The 21,826-nt window shown below is 33.1% G+C and overlaps 2 protein-coding genes across 2 annotated transcripts in view; one reads left to right on the top strand and one right to left on the bottom strand.

Moving 5' to 3' along the window:
- Positions 1 to 785: 785 nt before the first annotated feature.
- On the bottom strand, positions 786 to 3,448 carry LOC109539035. The gene is made up of 5 exons (XM_048664521.1): positions 3,108 to 3,448; positions 2,954 to 3,053; positions 2,170 to 2,262; positions 1,961 to 2,116; positions 786 to 957 (listed from the first exon to the last, which is right to left on the bottom strand). The coding sequence occupies exons 1-5, from the start codon at positions 3,263 to 3,265 to the stop codon at positions 907 to 909; spliced, it is 558 nt and encodes a 185-aa protein (XP_048520478.1). The 5' UTR covers positions 3,266 to 3,448; the 3' UTR covers positions 786 to 906.
- A 4,645-nt stretch (positions 3,449 to 8,093) lies between these two features.
- The window catches only part of LOC109539043, an 18,643-nt gene continuing 4,910 nt past the window's right edge, over positions 8,094 to 21,826 (top strand). The window contains exons 1-9 of the mRNA XM_019906560.2: positions 8,094 to 8,271; positions 10,382 to 10,515; positions 10,697 to 10,783; positions 10,917 to 11,114; positions 11,174 to 11,517; positions 13,418 to 13,672; positions 14,239 to 14,406; positions 14,535 to 14,729; positions 16,559 to 16,873. Coding sequence (XP_019762119.2) covers positions 8,258 to 8,271; positions 10,382 to 10,515; positions 10,697 to 10,783; positions 10,917 to 11,114; positions 11,174 to 11,517; positions 13,418 to 13,672; positions 14,239 to 14,406; positions 14,535 to 14,729; positions 16,559 to 16,873 — 1,710 coding nt within the window. The 5' untranslated portion in view covers positions 8,094 to 8,257. The remainder of the gene's footprint in view (positions 8,272 to 10,381; positions 10,516 to 10,696; positions 10,784 to 10,916; positions 11,115 to 11,173; positions 11,518 to 13,417; positions 13,673 to 14,238; positions 14,407 to 14,534; positions 14,730 to 16,558; positions 16,874 to 21,826) is intronic.

Here is a 21,826-nt window from a genome sequence, read left to right as displayed (position 1 = left end):
CGTTAGAGGCGATCGATAAAAATGAAACATTTTCTATAAATCTCTTAGATGCAGTCAATTTCATTCATAGAGCTTGACAAAAAGTTAGCCGAAAATGAAACATTGATAATGGCATTCTTACAAGAGAAATGTTGATCGATGAGCAAATTATAGACTCCGTAACCTCATCTACAGCTTTAAGCGATAATGAGAAAGATGACGATTTAGGTGAAACGTATTCTACTGTAGGCACTAATGCTGTTCCAACCATTTCTGAAATGACAAAAACCTCGGAATTTTCTACAATCACGCCAAGTTCCTAATCATATCTGAGAGTCCTTTTGTGATCTTGAAAACTACATAAATAACATCTATTTTTGCAGCAGAAATGTACAAACAAAAATTACAGACTTTATGAAATAGATTTCAAATTGAATTTTGTTCATCTTTTTGTGTTCTTTTTAGTCATATCTACTAACTTCTACTACTCTATGTAAAAATAACGAAATAAAATCCACCACGTGTTTTTGTATTATTATTCGCTTATAGCGAACTCCGAATATAACGAACCATTTTAGTTCATTTTTCAAGTCAACTGTACACATACATACATATTTTTAATGTATTGGTTAAAAACTTCGTTGTGGACTATAAATAAAAATCATGCTCGTACGAATGCCGACCGCTCATACGAATTAAAGTTGGATGGGATACGTTGCATTGACACGTTCGGACAAGTCATGCCATAAGAAAAGAGGGACTTGTATTGTATGTATGACGATTATGAGCTAAGAAATCATACACGGTTTCATTTGATATTGCAATATATTAAAACTGCTATCGTGTAGTTTACTAGTCTACATAATCTACATAAACATTGTGATGATAGCATATAATCTATAATAACTAGTTCAACTTTTATGCATTTTATTTGTTGTTGCCCATCACGGATACATAGGAATATGCCAATTTCAGCCTCTGAAAAGAACACGGACCTTGATAAATGTTTAGTTTACTTTTTTTATAAGGCAATTGTTCCTTATGAAAGTAAATATCTTTCGTGACTTAAAACTTTTAGAAGTTTCTTTCAAGCCTCTACACACAACCAGCTCTTCAAAGGTTCTAAATCTTAATAATAAATATATATAGTATAATTAATAAATATAGATACATATATAGATAGATAGATAATGTAACTCTCAACCAGTTTATGACCGATACCACGCTTCCATTGGTGCAACGATCAGTCAGCACCAACCAGAGCAAGAATCCGACCGGCCACGTATTGTTGAATATGTGCGATTCTAGTCTACTAGAAAGCTCTAGTTTTGAAGGAAGTATTGGTATGCCGTTACATATTATCTGGGAACCTCATAAAATATGGGAATTACCCTCATAAAATATGGGAAGTCGCTTATACAGGAGACCGTGGGTAAGGCGATCGTTTGGTCTAACTTGTGTGAGGTTTCGCGCAAGCACAGAGCACTCCGCTATGATAGAATAATTTGTTAAATTTTTCCGAATCATTTTTAAATCCAAAAAAAGTTTTGCGTTTAGACATCATATATTGGCCCTAAAATTTGACAATGAAATCGAAAATAAAGAAAAAATGGGGGGTTCCATTCGAAATAAGCAGGCTTGAAAATTACAGCTCTGGAGGCTCATTGGAAAATTGAGAAATTTCTATAAATAAAAAAATGTCAGTATTTAGATTGTTAGATCCACCTGCAGCTCAAGAATTAAATTTATTTAACTGTTTAATTAATAGAATCAATTTATTTTAGAAACTTGTGAATATATGTATTAAACATGTGTTGAATTCACAGTTGAAAAAAGTACCTAAGCCTTTGAAATAAATAGATGAAAACCTTGTTTATATGATGTCCGTCCATTTTAAATCAGAAACAGTTGTTTCCAACTTAAATTATAATAAAGTGTGCCGATTATAGCGTGTTTCATTTATTTAATATAACGTACTTACAGCAGAAGCAGCACCTAAGTCGTTAGGACCGAACGGTCCAATATCCAATGAGAGCCCTCTAGAGCATCTCATGATTATGAAATGTATTATTTGCTTAACACCAGGACCGTAAACATACCAATCAGTCGCATATATTGCACCAGCAATTTTCTCGCTCTTAGAAATGAATATTTTATATTAACAATAAACTAATTATGTACATAACAAACCTGAGTTTTAATTTCGGCCGCATTCCATGACAATAAAAATAGTTGGTAAATCAGTATTAAGCCATAAAAGGAAAAACTAGCTACTTTGTTTCCCTAAAAATAGTATATAATTGTTTACTTTATTAAAGCTCGTTTTGGTATTGCTAATTGTCTAGCGGAACAACAAATGCCGCCTGTAGTTTGTGTGTTGTTTACAACAAATTACCGGTTTCCGACAAAAACATCTCTACCAACAACATAAAGAACACTTGAAAGAACATGGGAACCCGGACTAGAAAACCAATCTTAGAATCTTTAAATCGGAAGCGCAAGGAAAAATGGACTACAGCAACTACTGCTGAAACTGCATGTTCTAAAATCATTGGCTGGCACAAAATCGAAAATCGCACAGCACATAAAACATTGAGCTGAGAACGTCCCTCCCACTGAGAGAATGAGAAATAAGAATAGAGTAAATAGAGTTGGAGCAAATAAAAATAAATATTCAACAATACACAGACTACTCGAGTTCTAACCTTCACATCATTTATAGAAGCGAGATTTCAAAGAGGGACGAAAACATATGCAGCTTTTGTCGACCTAACAGCAGCATATGATACAGTAAGTATGGCTCGAACTGATGCTTAAGCTGAAGGGAACAATTGGATGCACGAAATTAACTTCTCTTGTTGAAAATATGATCACAAATTCCTCCTTTTGGGTGAAAAGCGGGTCAGCAACAAGCAAGTGCTTCAAAATGAAGCTTCATGTCTCTAGTAACACCGCCCCCCACCCATAAACTTACGGTTAATACTTGAATGCTTATTGTAGCCAACATCAATGAAGTTATGGTATACTCAATCAGAACTCCAATTTTAATATTTTTATCTAGTTCCTTAACAAAACTAAAATTTTACATATGATTAACTCACTAAATTAAGATCAACCGAACTACTTACCTGATTATATCTTGATGCTGACGAATGAGATGCTTAAGGTTATCGATTGCCAAAACATCTCTTAATTCCATATGGAAATTTTCCAAGTTTTTCGGATACGTATTAAAATTTTGAAATAAATGTTGTAATATTTTCAGTTTAATGACTACATAAATCATAAGCGTATTAAATAGAACTGTGCTTGAGTAATTTAAAACACAGGATTGCAGAAAAAGAACCGTTTGACAAATTAACGCTAATGTAAAATGGGTTTGAACATTGAAAGGCAGCCAAATAGATACTAGATATTGAGGATATTCCGTGGCATTTGGATGCAATTTTCTGAATGACTGAAATTCTATAATTCCTAAAACAAGAAGAAATTTTACGTTTTTTTATACCAAGGCAAGTAACAACTTGAAACTTAGACCATGTTTAGAGGATATCTGATTCTAAAATTATTGAAAGTTTGGTGAAAATCGCTCTGAATTCTGATTTTTTGCAGCTTCGTCAATATCGGTCTCAAATTGCTTTACTCAACTCCACTTTTCCCTTGAAAAAACTTAAAATTTGCACGATATTTAGACGAAAGGTGACTCGAATGATGAGGAGGGTTTCATGAAAATCACCCAGAATCCTGATTTTTGACAGCTTTGTGAACATCAGGATCAAAATTTTTTTTTTGTTTAGTTTTTTCAACTACGACCAATCTGTTGAAAATTCGTATTTTCCACACTAAGGCAATAAACAACTTGAAATTCAAACCATGCTTAGAAGATGTGTGATTCTCAAATTCCTTAAAGTTTCGTGAAAATCGCGCAGAATTCTCATTTTTTGCAGCTTCGTAAATGTTGGTCTCAAATTGTGTTATTCAATTGCGCCTTAAAAAAATAGCACATTTGAAAATTTCGTATCATTCAAACTAAAAGCAGTAGCAACTTGAAATTGGCACCATATTTAGACGAAAGCTGACTCTAATGGTGAGGAAGGTTTCATGAAAATCACCCAGAATCCTGATTTTTGATACCTTTTTAAACATCAGCTACATTAGCTTGGGTTACGGTCTCAAATATCTCAGTATTTTTCTTTAAAAGTAAATTTACAAAAGTGAACACTACAACGTTGAAGTTGACTATTTTAGTTGGACTTTCATTGTCTGACAATATTTTTTTTCTCATATCGTTGATTGATCAACCAATTAAATTGGTTGAATCGACTAATCTACTAACAAAAATAAGCTGACAAGATAGTATCTCGTCTTGCATCAATTAATGTAAACGCGTTAAAAAAAAAAAAAAATTCTAAGTCTTTTTTAAATCACCGTAAATTTTCCGGTGTGCTGCAAACGTTATGCTACTGTTAAAAAATGTTAGACGGGTTAATCCCAATTGACAATGATTTACATCAAGCGAAAATATAGTGTCTATATTCCAAAGGGTACTTGCAGGTACTTGGTATAACGTTACTTGCAGTGCAGTTTTTTTGCAGGGCAGCAAATCTTAATTTTGGGTAAATCTCAAAAACTATGGGTGTAGTTTGATATAAACCTCGCATACTTACCATTAAATATATTGAATAAAATTACAAGGCTGTATGTGTAACATACTACGAACACACAGAGAAAAGTTACGTAACTTTTGTACTCTTGAAGCATAACTTTAATCTTAGGATCGTTAACAGCGTAGTTAAATTGGTCCTCCATTACAATTTTCAGAAGATTAACTACTTTTTGTTTCAAGCAGACGGCTAATCTGATAATGCATGAAACGGAGCATAATGTTAAGGATAGGGCTTCGATAGCTGAAACGAAGTTCACAAATCACAAATTTTGAGAAGAATTTCAGTTACTCTGAAATAGTATTGTTAATGTTTAACAAATAAAATAATGTTAAAACAAAGAATTACTAGTCTAAAACAAGTTATAAAATAAATGCAGTTCTAGAAACTTTTTACCTTTGTCATTATTGGATCCCAGATTAACAAGAAACATAGCGAAAACTGCCACAGTACTAGTGATATATATGAATCGGATATATAACACATATATTTTGTATAAAATTCGGTATTTGCTATCTACCTCAAGACCCCAAGATCCTGAGGACATTATAACCCATTTACTAGCACTAAACATGCTTTTTATTTGGCGCTAACTGAGGAACGGTTATCTAGTTCGTTCTCTCCCTAGAATTGCTAGAACAAGCTTTAGAAATCTAGCAATTTTCATGCAATAGCTGCTTCAAATCGATAGTACAAAAGATGGACATTTTGTTCGAATTTGGAATAATTTGGAGGGCGGGATTTCATGGGCAAGTTTTCAAATCAATCTTTTATACACGATGAATTGCTTTAAATTTTCGTGGTTTGAAAGCATTCAAAATTACATTTATTGTCAACGTGTTTCATCTATACCTACTTATTTTGTCTTACCAAAATTAAATACATCTAAAGAATTAGTTAAAGCGCTTGCTAAGCTGTTTAGTAAACATACATAATGTAGTGCAATTAACGGTGCAATAATCGTACTGGCCAAATATGTAGTATTATTTTTAAATATATGTAAACATTAATGCTTTTTTGGGTTTCAATATTTTTAATAAATCAAATATCTACGAGAATCTAATTTAGTTATCATAGTGTTTATTTCTTTGCACTTTTCCAATTCGTTTAATGCTATTTACTTGATTTTTATTTCTCAATTGATTAATTATTTTAGAATTGACATATAAATTAGAAATGGGAACTGCTTCTTTGACTTGCCAGAATAATGAATAGGAGAACGTAAATCATTCTTTCTTTTGAAGTGGAAGAAGGTGTGTTGAACTTTTGACTAATTTCCTGCAAAATCGAAGCCTTCTTTAGGTACCGTTGTGTGTATTATTTAACATTATTGTTCCGTGAAACTATTTAAAGTAGTAATTAACAGGAACACATCCGAATTGTTGTTGGGAGACAAATTAGCATAATCGCAGTACTTTTTAGGCTCGAAACGAATTTTAACTATATCATCACACGTGTTTATTATTTATTATTATAATTATCTTTGATGTTTACATTTTCCAGAAAGCGAAAAGTTCGTAGTTATAGTACTTATATTTTTAAAACCCTGTATGACAAACAAATAAAAAAATCTATTTTCGGAAAGCTTAAACCTTAAAACTTAAAATATGCTCCTGTTTGGCATCGATAAAATAGAGCACGTTGATAGTGTCTCACATATGGATAGTGCAAATATATCTAAGCATCTGTTTAATCTGAGCTTAAAACCGCGTTTACAAATTTCTCATTTGATAAACTGAAACAGAACAGTGTTTATATGATGGGCGCTTTTTACTTCTACTTTCTTCTGTTTCTAGTATGTTACTGTACAAAGATAACTTTGAACCGAGCGACTTGCAAACTATTGGTTCGTAAGGCTTAACTCAGGTACCAGATTGTCGTCAATTTTTGGGCAGCAAATGCCCGACTGACGTTAAATTGCCATCATTATAACGCCACAATGTCACAGGTAAAATGACGTGAATTGCTGACGTCTTAATGACGCTATTTTGCTGACCACTTAATGGCGTCATTTGGCTGGCATGTTAATTACGCCCATTTGCTGACATCTTAATGACGTCAATTGCTGCCGGAATTAATACATTTTTGTTTTTTTTTAATACGGTTTTATATTTGGTAGTTACAAAAACACTATTTCTGCAGCTTAAATGTTTTATTGCAAACAATTTACAGACTTTCTTATACATAAATATTGTAACGGAAATGGCCTGGGGTACTCACGTTTGGAATGGGGGATCGAAATTCATGGTGTTTCAGTAAATGGGAGCCCCATTTGGGCCCCATTTACTGTCAAATATGACACTGACAAGCGGGAAGTTTCGCACCTGTTCTGGAGATTTCTAGAACTATCTGGAATACCTGGAGAAAAGGATATAAGCGACGACGAGAACCAGACCGAGAGAGTGAAGTGACAGTCGCGCCTGAGTGCAGAAGAAGGTTAAACCCGCGAGTCGGAAACGCGTGTTTTCCTTGTGTTATTGTTATTGTTAGTGAAGTTGACGGTAACTTTGAAGTTAGTTTGTTCCTGTTCCGTAGTTAAAGTTGTACCGAGTGGAATAAAAGTTGTAACCAGAAGAAAGAGTTAAATACTCGGCCATCCACAGTACAATATGTTAGATTTTATTGGTCCACCTAGTACAGTATAGCAGTTCAATAATACAACTCAATTTCACTAATTTAAAATGATTGTCTGTCGATTTAAATTGTAAATTCGACCGGCGTGTATGCCGTATTACAATTTATAATTATATATAATTTTCCTCCTTTTTGAATTTTTCTCAAAAAATTAAGGGTTGTACCTATCACTGTGTAACTTTACACAAAAGTATTTTGACTATTTTTATACAGTCCCGCTGTCGACTTTGTGAGAACATCTGTTTTTAGAAACAAACGTTTTGATTAAACCGGTACAAGAAAATTGGGAGCACGAAGCCATATACAGGGTGTCCCACGGGGACCCATCGCAACCGATATTTGTATATATAACTATAATTAGGAGAGATTTGAAAATTGGCAGTATACCGCAAACGCAGGCACTCGATGTTAATTTGTCCTGTAAGGAAATGTGTTCCTTAATTAGAGTCTCGTTCCTTGTAGAAAAGGACATATTTGTAAAAAAAATAACTTCTTCTAAACTTCTTCTAACTTAACTAAATTGTACAGTCAATGCTGGCAAGCGATCTAAAATATTTTCAAAACGTTCTGTGCCTGGCCGAAATCGACTTTTTCAAATTTTACTTATATTCTAACAAATTTTCCCGCCAATACGGGGACATAGCGGTGAAATAATCTGTACCTTAATTCAATTTTTGTTGAAAATATCTTGTTTTAGTATTCAATTTAAATTCATCCGACGTCACATTGCATGCTGGAAGGTACATGCATAGAATATCCCCCCTGCGGTACGTGCCCAAACTATTGGTTTTGGCAACAGCGCTAAATGCGTCAGTTTTTCACTGACACCTTTTCGGACTCGTAATTTTAAGGTTAGTCGCAAATAGCATCTGCAGCATCAGAGCTTGTTTACTAGAAGATTTGTGGTTCCTCGGATTTATTTTGCTTTCCCCATCAAGTTTTCGGGTTCTTAATTAAGTGTATTTATTATATTCAAGACCATGTCGGAACAATTGTAAGTAATTACGAACGATTAACAATTGTAAGGCTGGGGTTATTGTTAGATGCTTATCCACAAACGTATTACCTGTATACAGCAATGTAATTTATAACAAAATTATGAGTAAAGAGTTTAAGCGTCGTATTTCGATATTTATACCATAAATACTTGAAACATATAAGCTTTTTCCTAGATTTTGCAGTTAAAATATTAAATATAATATACAGGGTGTCATTTAAGCATGCAGGGATGCCAACTTTTTTATAGCAAATTTCCGTATATAGTTTCTGAAAAACCCGAAGAAATCCGTATGCAAATTTCGCGAGCGCACTGTACTGGGAAGAAGCAATTAATAGGTAGATAATGGTACAAGACCACCTAACAAAACAATTATATTAGGTACTCAAGTTATTTATTCAAATAGTATGAAAACTACAGGTAAAAAAGGTACTTTCTAATGTTAATATCATTGAGATAATACAGTTATTTGTTGGAAAATTTCGTAAACTTGTCTCCTTGCAATACAAAAAACCGGTTGCAAAAACTGTCTCGCTTTTGCTGATTATTCTTTATGGAATACTGGTTTATACAAGTACATGACAAATGCAACAAGCAAACGTCATGTGACATTAAAAAAATTCCGATAAATCTACGATCGATTGGGCAGCATTGTAATTTTTACCAACCTATTACAATTTAAAGATGAACATAAATAATCAACATCGCTTTAAATTAGGTACCCAGTTCTACTAAAGTTCTTTCGCATTTTATGGTTGCTTGAGGTTTTCCAATGCCCAAAACACAACAAAAAAGAATCGACTTATTACACAAATTTAGTAGTCAAATTTCGTCACTGATGACGTGTGACCAAAGTTACAGCGTACAGACTTTACGTAGTCAATCTTACGTGATTCATTGAAAAGGAAAGTTGGTAATTTTGAGGAAAATTGGTCAGGTTTCGATCTGCCAGGTTAAAAATGAGCATCTTTTAGATAATATTTTGGTCATTATCTAGATTGCGCCTTTTGGCTTTCGATTATAAAAGAATACTCACATTATTTGTGTATCCTCCGAAACGACATAACGACATTTCAGACAAAATTACAATGTTTTTTTTTTTCGGAAAAAAGCTAGATAAATTTATAGAAATCGTAAGAGGCGCTATTGAATTGAAACTGTCTGGCAAAGTTCATTATCAAACGAGATTTTCATGTAATACATGAAAAACACGTATAAAAGTTTATTCTTATAAGAGTTTATTCAGTGTATACACACCTGCTTCCTCCCTTTCCAAAGTTATTATGTTTTAATCATGTCAGCGGACATTGAGAATGCTGGAGACGGAAAGAACTTGGACCCATCAATTTTTATTTTTATAAATGCGAATTTTTTATCTCAAATTTATTTATACATGGTACTCAAAAAATAAGTTACTACCATCAACTTATTTTTTTCAAATGAAAACATCTGCTTTTTATATACATTTTGAATTATCCGTTGAATTCTAAGTATGATTCAGGTAACATGTGCTATACTTACTTAAGTTCAACAGTTCGGTACGGGCAAATTTTCGATTGTATCTATCAGTATAGACGACATAAATTTCGAGAACAGTCATGTAACTAGTTTGGGTTTATTTTTCTTCAAACCGTTCTTAAATAATATATAAGAATAAATACTTTTTTTGGTATACTTATTAATCTAATATTTTAGTTAGTAATTTTGATTTTAACTAACCCACTAATAGCAGCATATAACAATACTGAACTGGAAGTACAGTAACCCCAAAGGTATGGGAATGAAGGCACATTGTATCATTAATTGCGACCATTTGTTTCAAATTTTTGTAGTCCTGAAAAGGACCGATTTATTTCAAGAAACAGAACAAGAAAAATCCCTTTCAGAGGTGAACTACGGCTAATCTAGAATAATTTCTCTCTCCGAGTGTATGATCCGATTTTTACATTTAAGTACTAATCTTTATTTTATCCGATGTTTTTGAACAACCCACACATAATGCAACTTTTAAGAACGAACTGTAGAACTTTTTTGAAAAAATCATACTACTGAAATGTTATATTATTACTGTCATAAATGTGAAGATGATAACATATTTTTTTCTTAGGAATGAAGATTTGTTGAATGATGCCACAGATGATTATTTGGAAATAGGAGAAGCTGAAGAAAGAGCTCTTTTGAAAGATGATGATGATGGAGATGTCCTTAGTATTGCCCCTGAGGACTTGCCTTTGGAATCAGGTACATATTGAAAACTAATCACAACAAAGTAACAAACTAAAATTAAACAATTTTGGATTTCTATAGTAAACTTTCAATGATTTGATGTGTATTGCAATAAGTTCAAGAATATAAAATTTTATTACAGTATGATTCTTGAACAAAAAAACTAGAAATTTTTTTCATACATTGTCATTTCTAGACCACAGGAATGAGGCAGAAAAAGAAGGTCCGAGGCAAGAGAAATTTGTAACCGAGAGACCAAAGATAACAGCTCCCGACACATCTGGTAAGTACGTACCATTTGTTAGTCTTTGCAGCAATTGGTCTATGTTCAAATAATTTAATTGACAAAGGCGCATAACACATGTATCAATATAGTACTTAATTTGTTGCGCGTTTAAAATGTGTCTCAATTTTAGGTAATAAAACAGCTAAATTTAGAATTGGAAAGCAAAACAATCCTGGAAGAGGGAGAGGTGGACATTTCTATCAAAATCGAGGCCGAGGTAACCAGTTTCTGCAAGGAAGACAAAACATTCGCGCTGGACCGCAAGGAAGAAACAAAACTGTTTTGATAAATCCACGGTTCCAAGGGGTGGTTCATGTTAATAATACCGGTACATTTTTTAGTTTAATAATTAATCATATGCAGAATAATTTCCGTTAATTATTTCAGCGCGGCTAGCATGGGATGCACAGCAACAGATTCCATCAAATCCATGGGCAAATCGAGCTCCTGCGGCGCATTTAGGGCCAGCTGCTTCAGTGCAACAAATGCAACTTATGCATCCCCAATCTCAAATGCAACATATTCATGCACCTAATCAGCTTCAGTTTCAACCGCCAATACAGCAATTTCCATATCAGCCCCAGGTGCCTAATTTTCAGCAACCCCCTCAAATACAACAAATGCAGCAACCGCCATTTCAAAATATATATCCTCCAGGACATCAGATTCAGTATCCTCCTTCTAACCAACAATTTATGCCTCAACCTTTGCCGCCTGTGAATATGCCTCATGTAAGTTTCTTATTCATTTCTGCTTAATATTATAATATTTGCTTTTGTAAAGAATAATCGCTTGTACTGTTTGTTTCAAAATTAATTGTCATTCGAATTCCTATGAATTTCCATATATACCAGGGCACCGCACGTCATTATCTTGTTATTACTTCTATTTGTTGATGGTTTAAGAAAACCGCCTTTCTGCCGTTTTAAAAACGTCTATATCCTCAAAAATATTCTCGATTGCTTATTTACTTACTGTACCAATAAAAGGCAAATTCGCATCTAGGAGTTATTTCTTATTAGTCAAGAAAGCGTTGATTTATTTGCAAGTATTGTGGCTTTTGGAAATTTTAAATATCTATAAGAAAACATCAGTAACATTGCCAAAGATCAATGGCCCACAGTAGCAAATTTTTGAGAAATCCGTGTTTACCAACGGTCAATCGCCTCACCTTAGTGACTGAAAAAATACTGGAAGCTTTCAGAAGTTTCCTAATGAAGTGAGTTTTTCCTCACTTAAATCTGCGGACTTTCTCCTTCTAGTTATATTATAGGCCGGATTGAGAAATGTTTAATTTCTCCTTGGCGAATTTCTGAATAATCTGTGTTGTCCAACGACCAATCGCTTCGATTTAGTAGCTGAAAAATCCTGAAAACTCTTAGAAATTTTCTATTCAAGTGAGGTTTTTCTCATTAAAAGCCGCAGATTTTCTCTTTCGAGTGATATTCTGGACATGCCTAAGATATTTTTGGGTTTTTCTTGACATTTTAAAAAAATTCGCCTATCTGGACCAACAATCGTTCAATCGCTTCTCATTAGTAAATGAAAACATCCTGAAAACTCCCAGAAACAAAGCAACCGATTTTTTCTTTCGAGTTATGTTATTCAGAAATTTTTTATTTTTTCTTGACGTATTTTTGTAAACCCTATTGCACGTACACTAGCCGGTATGCATAGTCAATCAGCACCGATTCGCCGTGATGTCGCAGTCATAAATGAACACAGAAGCATTGTTGCCAAAGTTTAGGTAAAGAAAGTTGCTAGTCACAAACAAAAAGTCGCTCAAATCGCCCAACGTTGACGAAGACTTGGCGATAATAGCTTTGATCGCCCATTTTGGCGTATATCGCAAATTGAAAATTTCAGGCGCTTTTAAACAAATTTACTAAGTTAACTTTACTTACTCCCGATTTGTCGCCCAACTTGACAGCACTGGCAATATCCGTTGGCCGATCTTACGTATGCCCAATTCGGTGTTTTTTAGCGAAATGTTGGAGATGGTTTTACCAATCTCCAACAACTCGCCAATTAAAAACTTTTAGGAAGTTGGGCTACATGTGTTTTAGTATAAGTTAATGAATATAAGTATTAAAAACATTTTAAGTTATTAAATGTGGATCGGGATCTTGAATACCCTTTATAATTATTTTGGATGCAAAATTGGATATGACGTCGTCGGTTCGCATAGGGCCGTAAGAATTTGCCGCTGCTTCGATTTGGAAATCCGAGTTGCGAATGAATGTACGATCGTTGTAATGTCGGTCCACAAAAACTGTATTTTTCTCTCTGTGTTTAACTCGGAATTAATGGGTATTCGCCCTTGAATATTTTTCGCGCCAATCTCTTACCAAATGCATATTAATTGGTATTTATTTGCTACTTTTGTACCATTTGTATCATTTGCGGAGTGATGGAGTACGGGAGATAGCACGTACCTTGTCCGGGAAGTGTAATTAACAATAATTTACCTCGGAAAACATTTCTATGTGACTGGAAAACTGTCGAAAAGCATACTTGCAAGTAATGTAAATTTAGATAATTCCTAAATAAATTGTACTCTTGAATATAATAATTATAAAGCTTTTACGTTTATATTGCTATGCGGCGCTAATATTAATTTTCCGCTTTCAGGGTCCAAATGAGCCAATGTTTGCCCCATACCCACAAAATAGCTTTGAATCTCAAAACTACAATATGAGTGCTAATGCCAATATTCAATTTATTCCACCATTTGACAATGTAGGACAACAACCTTTACATCAACAAAGTTTCCCTCCTAACGAAAACCTGATGAATTCAAATCGGCGAGTGATGTTGAACGGATCGAATAATAATCGTTTCCGCAAAAATGTTACTTCAAACACTATGATGACTACTAAGCGGAAGGTAGGACATTCTATTTACATTTAAATCGTAGATTTTCAATATTTTTACCACATAATACCATGTAAAAACAAAATGAAAATTTGTCTGCCAATTTTTCAAACTTTTTAATTTAATGTTTTAAATTGTTTAAAATGTAACATCAGTATTACATATTTAAAAAACAATGTTGATTTAATTTCAACTGAAAAGTAGAGGCTTTTCAGGAGTGCCACTAGCAAGTCCCCTCAGGACCATCCACAAGTCGTTTTCGTCAGCTGGTTTAGCTTGTATATGACCAAAAGCTCGTAGAAAAATAGATATAGCAGTTCTTTATTTTTTCACTACTCTTCTAAAGTACAGTTGTACATTTACATCTAAACCCACTGACGAGAACTTCCAGGTTCAGGTGAAACGCTTTATACACCTGATTTTTTGCAATTAAGAAGTAGAGTTGTTACATGTTTCTTAGTATAAAATTACATATTCATAAAGTACACTCTTGATGTTCAGGTTTAAAAAATATTTTAGTAGCATTTTAATGCTATAGTTTTAACATTTGATATGTTAGTGTTTGGTAATATTTTCAGATCTCACCGGGATTACAACCACAGATTAGGAAGCGTTCGTTGCAACATCGTTTAGGGAATAGAGTGCCGCAACCACAAGTCCAGGTAGAAAAATTCACTGTGAGCACTGAAGATCGACCTTCAGTTGTGAAAGAAGTCACAGTTACCAATGTCACCACTGTAAAAATCGTAAGTTGTCATTTTTGAAACTTACTTATTTCCAAACCTTTCAATTGTCCTTAGTTTTATAAAACATTCAGTTTGCGGCTAATAATCTTCATCATATTACTAAAATAATTTTTCATTTTTCGCTATAGGAGGATGATGAGGAAACTCGAGATTTAAGACTGAAGATCGAGGAGCAAAAGCGTAAACGTGAAGAAATCTTGAAGTGGAAGGAGCTCAGACGGCTAGCAAATCTGCAATCAGTTAAATCACTGTTTGAACCTCAGCCGCCAAAGCAACATATGATCAAGTCGGTTCAGCAGCGTCAAGGCCAAGTTAAGAACAGAGTGAGTAGATTGATATTGACCAGTAACACTTGAACACTTTAAACTTAATTTAATTTAACACTTTAAGTACATTGATAGACGCACACTTTTAATGATCAACGAATTTAGATTGACGCGCAAATCAATTAATCATTTTGAATCGGTTTGAATGAACTTAAAGTTAATCACGAGAAGGATTAACATTGTCAATTATTTATTTAATTACAAGTAATTGACAAAATCAAGTGGTTTAACTAAATTAGTAAATCTTATAATATTTCAGTCATTCCTCTGGCGTTCTCGGCTCTATAGAAAAAATAGTAAAATTTGCACGAAAAACAGAAACATGTACAAGAACCAGAAGTCATCAAATTAGCAGGAGTTGTTTTTCATTTCCACCCACAAATTTCGTTTTTATTCAACGTCATTTTAGGATCAGAAGCGGTGATCATAAAGAAGCACTTTTCTTGCGTATTAATTTGATTTACTTTTACGCACCGACTTTGACGCACAGTGTGCGCAGTCAACTAAATGTGACAAATTGAACGTGTCACTGTCATAATTTTTAAAGTATTTTCATTAATAAGCAACCGATATGCTTATTTAATGAATTACGTAAGTCTATCGACAGCTATTGATCCTAATTTAAAGTTTACCTGCACTTTGTAAATAATGACTTGTCGTTATAACGTCGTTTTAATGGTCTATTATTTTGCGTTCGCCGACGTTGCCACACACAAAACACGATGTTTTTAGTTAGCGCAAATGTTATACAAAATATGCAACTTATTCGCATTTTATAATTATTAGTTCAAGTGCCGATAGGGGCGCATATTTATTAATTCAACGGCCGATGGGGGCGCTGCGAAACGTAAATATTACTTTTATTGTTAACTGCGAAAATAATATGAATACATTGGTAATAGCTTCTTGACATCATGACCTTCATGACCCGTATTTTATCTTTTCTTTCTAAGTCTATAACATGACAATATTTACACACTACTACAAAGTTGAACAGTGTTCCGTTATCGAAAAAGTTTGGAAAACCCTGGATTACGTATTGCTACCAGTTTTTTCTTAGTTAATGGCCATGTGGTACCAAAAAGCATTGAAACAATTGTAACTCCTCTTGTGACAATTTCTATTTAATTAATAACTTAACGTACAATGATGACAATTTGACCTTCAACCTAACGCTACTCGAATCTATTCGCGTTCAACTACCGATGGTGGCGCTGCGAAACGCCAAACTAGTCGTTGTCGAGTGACAGTAGAGTCTTGTCAGACCTGTTTATTTATTGGAGTTGATGACATTTATAACATAAAATAATACTTTTCGAACTGTTTTTATTTCTTGAAAAGCTTGTAAAAGTTGATTAGAACAAAACGAAACAAATTACAATCAGATGTAAACACCAATGTGACACCAACGTCAACAAAACTAGTGTCAAATTAGTACTTAACTTGTAGTTATAATTTGAGCCACCAGGGGGCGTCTGGAATCTTGAACTCGCGAATTATTCACTAAATACCTTGAGAAAGATTGAAACCAATAGCAACCTTCGAAATTAAATTAATTTGGTTGCAATGATGCCGACAAGTTAAATACTAGAAAGTGCGCTTTGAAGACATTCGCCGTGAGACCAAACCATTGAGAAGTTCTTCACAAGTTGCGGCCATGCTAGACGAAGAAATTTCAATTTGTTGTAAAATTTACTTATAGTAGTTATGAATTTTAGTTTTCTTCTTCTGTTAATGTTTAGTAAATTGATGATACGCCACATTATTACGGGATCAATTTACCATGTCTGTACATGCCATTTTTGTTATGTATGTACTATTTTAAGGGAAATACTCATCAGCAAAACCAACAGCTCTCAGCTGGGATGAGAGCGCCCGTTCTACAATCACTTCAACAAGTGGATGAAAGAGGACAAACTGTTGTTAAAGGAGCACAATTTGCAACATCTGCTCAAGTCTCTTTGGAAGAACCGGATATACAACTAGATGCCCGACACATATCGACATTTCTAGCTGATAGAAAGGTCTTGTTAAAGGACGAGGCACTCATGACTACACGGAAAGTGCTGATTAAAAATATCGCTACAAGTACAGGAGATAAAAAAATCTATCAAATTTGTAAGAATATTGGAGAAGTGCAGGTAAGAAACTGGAATCGGTGTTCAAGATAGATTTTAGGATAAAATGCCGTGCATTGTTGACATTTTAAAACTGCGCGTAAGTTAGATGCACGCATTAAAATGTAATATAACAGGCAAATTATGCTGCGAGGAAATTGCCTTTTTGGACAAGGAGTTAATTCTTGAGTATCGTGATACAAAAACTACCAGCACTTTTTATTTGGTGGATGGAATCAACTCATTTTTGTTTGTTTGATGCACTAATCAATTATTCACAATTTTGTGCTCTTTGTAAAATCTTGTAGCATTCATAGTTTTTGCGCAAAAAAATATGTCTATTTTCCGCTACAAAATTTTACAAATAGCACAAAATTGTGAATAAATTAATAGTGCATCAACCAAAAAAAAATGAGTTGATTTCATCCCCCAAATAAAAAGTGCTGGTAGTTTTTGTACTACGCCACTCAAGAATTCACCACTTGTCCAAAACGGATGAACTCGATTGTTTCATCAAAATATGAGTCTTACATAAGAACAAATTCGCAGCGAGTTTCACTAAAATACATCGTACCATTCTCCCGATATTTCCAAAAAGATCATTTTTTTGAAGAACTTTGACGATCAATAGCAGATGAGCCAGGCATTTTGTGTTAATAAAAGTTAGGTCAGATCGTTTTCTTTTGATAATAAGAATATCGCAGTATCCTTTTGATCATGTGCTTACTGGACACCCTGTATATTGTTATATTCCTGAAATTTAGATCTGAATTAAATAATGGTATAACTCTCTCTCTCTCTCTCTATTTTTTTTTTATCTTTTTGACAACCATTGTCCATCTATTCCTGGATGTTAAAAATTGAAAAATACTTGACTGGCGTCCATTTGTACTCAGGCGTCCCGTCTCTTTGACTGCGTCTTCCCTAGCTATTGATCTCTGGAAAAATTCGTTAAAATATCTCCATCCGTTTTGAAGCAATTTATCGTTAATTTATTGTTAAGTTAAATTTCAACAACTTAAAAATCCGTATCAAAGCATTTTATCAAGCTATGGTTTATTTAGCAAACTAGGGTTATTTGCGGACCTAGAATACGTGGTGAAAATAACTCTTCCTCATGAAACACCTTGTATATGGGTTCTTTTGTTTGATTATACATAACAAATAAGTAGCTAATTGAAAAATACTTGTTTCAACAAAGACTGATCTTTCATATTTCCGAACGGTTATTTTGCGAACTTATGTTTACTAAAGAGTTTTTTTTTATTTTGTTTCCTGTGATTACCTCTAATATTTTAGACTTGGTTTTTTTTTTTTGGTTTAAATAAGCATATTTTATTTTCAAAAGCCAATAAAGTGTGTAATATTGTCAATTTATTGTTGTTGCTAAAATTTCACTACGTTGACATACCAAATAGATGGTTTCAAACATATTTGCAGTTTGAAATGGCGACAATGTGCAGTATTTGATAGCGTTAATGAGTGATTTTCTTTATCATCTTGGAGTATTTTGTTACATGTTAGGGGATTTTATATGCTATTTTTTAATACGTTTTTTGCATAGAGCTGATGCGAGTTTAAATCAATTGGATCAGCGGCTAAAGTATTTTCTTACAGAAAGGAGAAGTGATAATATAAAAATTGCGATTGTGTAGGGATCATAGAAATTCAGGTAAACAGTGTGTCCCATATTTAATTGTCACCACTGGAGTCTCAGAAATCGCGCGAAAACAGGTGAATAAATGATTGTTAAGGTAGCAATATTAGAAAAGCATTTCACATCAATGATACACGGTGGTCCAATTTTTAATCTGCGAGACTTTAAGTGTAGATTCTACCCACAAAAGTCTTGCGAGAAATGTCATCGTCATATCTCAAACCTAGGCTTCTCAAACCTAAGCTCAATTCATTTAGAAAGACTTCCTAGGTGAGATACCGTTCAAAAACTGTGACATGTCGAATCTTTTTACAAGGTAACTTTAAGGCAAGAAATTGTCTGTTCATGGTTTTTAAGCCCATCTATAAATGAATAGAATTATCAAATAAATATACTCGATTAAATCCGAATTAAGCGACTAAATACTACTGAAACATTATCAACGATTTTGATCCAAATCCCCACGATCTGTGAATTTGGAACGCCAACCGAGGAAGCGTCGTTTCGCAATCAAGCGCTGGTAGATATTTTAAATTACCATTTTTATCAGTTTTGTCTGTTTCTCGTCTAGCAAGTGAAGCTAAATAGGCTGCGTATAGCTTTATTAAGCATGTACAGGGTTATTGATTGAACTTTGGCCACCCCGTTTTTGCATCTAATTTGAAATTTAGAGAAAAATATTTAAATGAATGAATAAACATTTTTTAAGATAATACCTATTGATACAGGCTGTCTCAAATTCAAGTGGCGGACCAAAGTTACATTTTTGTTAAATGGAATGACGCACTTTTTATTACATATTCGAATTATACGCAAAATAATAGGCCTATTCGATATGAATCTTCTATGTTGATCTTCAACTTATTTTAAGTTAATAACCAATATTCATCGAAATCTGGCCAATTTTAATGTGCCTAATTGCACTAAAAGTTGGGTGTTTTTTTATTTTTTCGTCAAGTTTAAACATTTCTGAAAAATCAGCAGAAGTGGGGATCTTAGTGAAATTTGGTCCGCTTTTCGATAAATCATTTTTCTTTATGGTGCGGAAATTTCAGTTTGTTGATGTAAGTGGTTTGGGAGTTACGAATTTTTGTTTAACTGTACTTCAAGTTGTACGTTTTTTTTTTATTTTCCTTCAAGTTAAAAAAAATTTGAAAAATTAGAAATGGGAATTTTAGTGAAATATATTTTATACCACTTTTGCATGTAATGTTTTTTCAATAACCCTGTTATGCATACCGAGTTACATTCTTTTATTTCTTTTATTTGTTGTTTTAAGTTCCTGACATTCGAAATATATCATTTCATGAGACATTTAATGTATAGTAGATTGAATTAAGTATTCCGTCATTTTCGATTATCTGGAAAAACTGAAAAAATATATCTAAAAAATATTATATAAATTTTAAGGGTTTGGAAATTAACGTTGGATAGTTAGGTCTTGTACTCGAAGTGTAACCATAATTTTTTTTTCCATAAACGAGTTGATCTTTGCTAATTTAACTCATTCTTCATCTACGATTTTTGAGATAACAATGGTGACCTTTCAATTACAGACACTTTGTATATGACCTTTTGTTTAGTCGGGAACTCAAGACGTTAAATATTAAGCTTGGGATTTTGGCTCTCTAAGTATCCTAGATATTGCACAATTAATACTGTATGCTACAAGGTGGCTTATTCGTCAGTTGGAATTCAGAGTCAAATATGTAAACTAGAGGAAGCATTGTACATTTGTTGTAAAATATAGATTATTTGAATTATATTAATTCAATTTAATAGCGTATTTATACTTGAATCAAGTTTACTTTCAAAATTATAATCCATAGGAGTATGCCGGCCTTCATACGTAGTCACATACCGTAGATATTTATATTTGCGACAGTGCGAAGTTCCTATTGATACCTTGTCTCATAAATTCAAATATCTTTTTATCGTGCAAATATATTTTTTTGGTTAACATACGAAGCAATTTAATAAGCATATTAATAGGTCTGAAGTAGATATATATTTATTTTAAATTGCCGAATTGTGGAATGTTATATTGATCAACTTATGTTTTAAGTTAGCAATTGTTGCCACATTTATTTTTGAAGTACCTGCGAACATTAAATAATATGGATGCTCGTCGTTGAAGATATGAACTGATTAACTATTGGATAATAGATTAATTTCCTCGTTTGTTGGTTTAACTAATACGAAAAATGCTTATGCTAAAACAAAGATATCTGTTTGCGCCTTGAAATTTCCAAATTTGAGCAACAATGTGATATAGTGTTTTTATACATTTATCGTTTTGGGTAGTTTTAATAGTTAAGTAAGAAAATAAAAGTTAAGTGAGAAGAATGGTTTTTGTAACTATCTTGTAATGATAAAATAAAAACGATTTCAACCCATTGGAATATTGCAGGATTTAAATTTATATAATCGTTTTGGCCATATTATAGAAATTAAGAAACGATGAAATTGAACAGTTTGGAATATCAGAGAAAATGCAAAATGTTTTTCGTTGATTTTCACTGCAATTTTTATTTTATCGTTGATATATTGAAGCTTGGTGCGAATGAGGATTTTTGTTATTGTATGTAAAAATGCGTTTAAAAATAATGTCTATGTAGATACTTCATAATACTATTAAAGATAGACTTTTCAATTTGGATAATATTTGTTAAACATTTTGGTCTATGTAAAATTCTACACGTACCTAATACATTCATTTCAATAAGCTACCCGAAATAAATGCAAGTCTATTACATCTAAATTACATTTTGCTAGAAAACATTGGTACCAAATTATTTCGGGTTTTGGGAATTCTGTCGATTTATAGTCCTGTTGCATATGTTGCAGTTCTTCATGCTTAAGTTCGGATCGAGTTAGAATAGATTATTATTGGAATAATCTATTTTGAGACACTTAATATAAATTATCCGGCCGAAATTGCAAATTTGCTGTTCTCATGTGATATAATTTAATTAAGACAGTTGCAGAGCGCCAGTTTTCTTTATCTGCTTATGTATGTTAAGTATGTGAGATAGATATCAGCATTTAGTTTAGTGGTGAGTTTGAATATGCCCGTCAGACTTACTGTAGCTTTGTGCCTTATTAAAAATAGATGGTGCTATTAACGGATTGGTGCTATGCTTCGTTGATATACATTTCCGAAGGAAATGCGTACTAAAAATAATATGTATATCAAATTGATAAGATGTGAATAGTATCGATAAAAGTTACAATAGGGTCGTTGTACATATATTTTTTTTTGGTTAAAGAATGCCTAGCGAATTAAAAAAAAATGTTTAAAAAAAAGATCGAAAGTTACC

Source organism: Dendroctonus ponderosae, unplaced genomic scaffold (assembly GCF_020466585.1).
Source record: "Dendroctonus ponderosae isolate FM_Combo_2020 unplaced genomic scaffold, Dpon_F_20191213v2 Dpon_F_20191213_3, whole genome shotgun sequence".
Taxonomy (NCBI): Eukaryota; Metazoa; Arthropoda; class Insecta; order Coleoptera; family Curculionidae; genus Dendroctonus; species Dendroctonus ponderosae.
This window is presented reverse-complemented; position numbering and strand designations above follow the sequence as displayed.

What these genes read in the sequence shown, in the direction of transcription:
- LOC109539035 (XM_048664521.1), bottom strand. Translation starts at nt 3,265, where the DNA reads ATGATTTATGTAGTCATTAAACTGAAAATATTACAACATTTATTTCAA. An exon ending in CAGCATCAAGATATAATCAG is followed by an intron (nt 3,054 to 3,107) that starts GTAAGTAGTTCG and finishes GTAAAATTTTAG; the next exon opens with TTTTGTTAAGGAACTAGATA. An exon ending in TAAGCATTCAAGTATTAACC is followed by an intron (nt 2,263 to 2,953) that starts GTAAGTTTATGG and finishes TACTATTTTTAG; the next exon opens with GGAAACAAAGTAGCTAGTTT.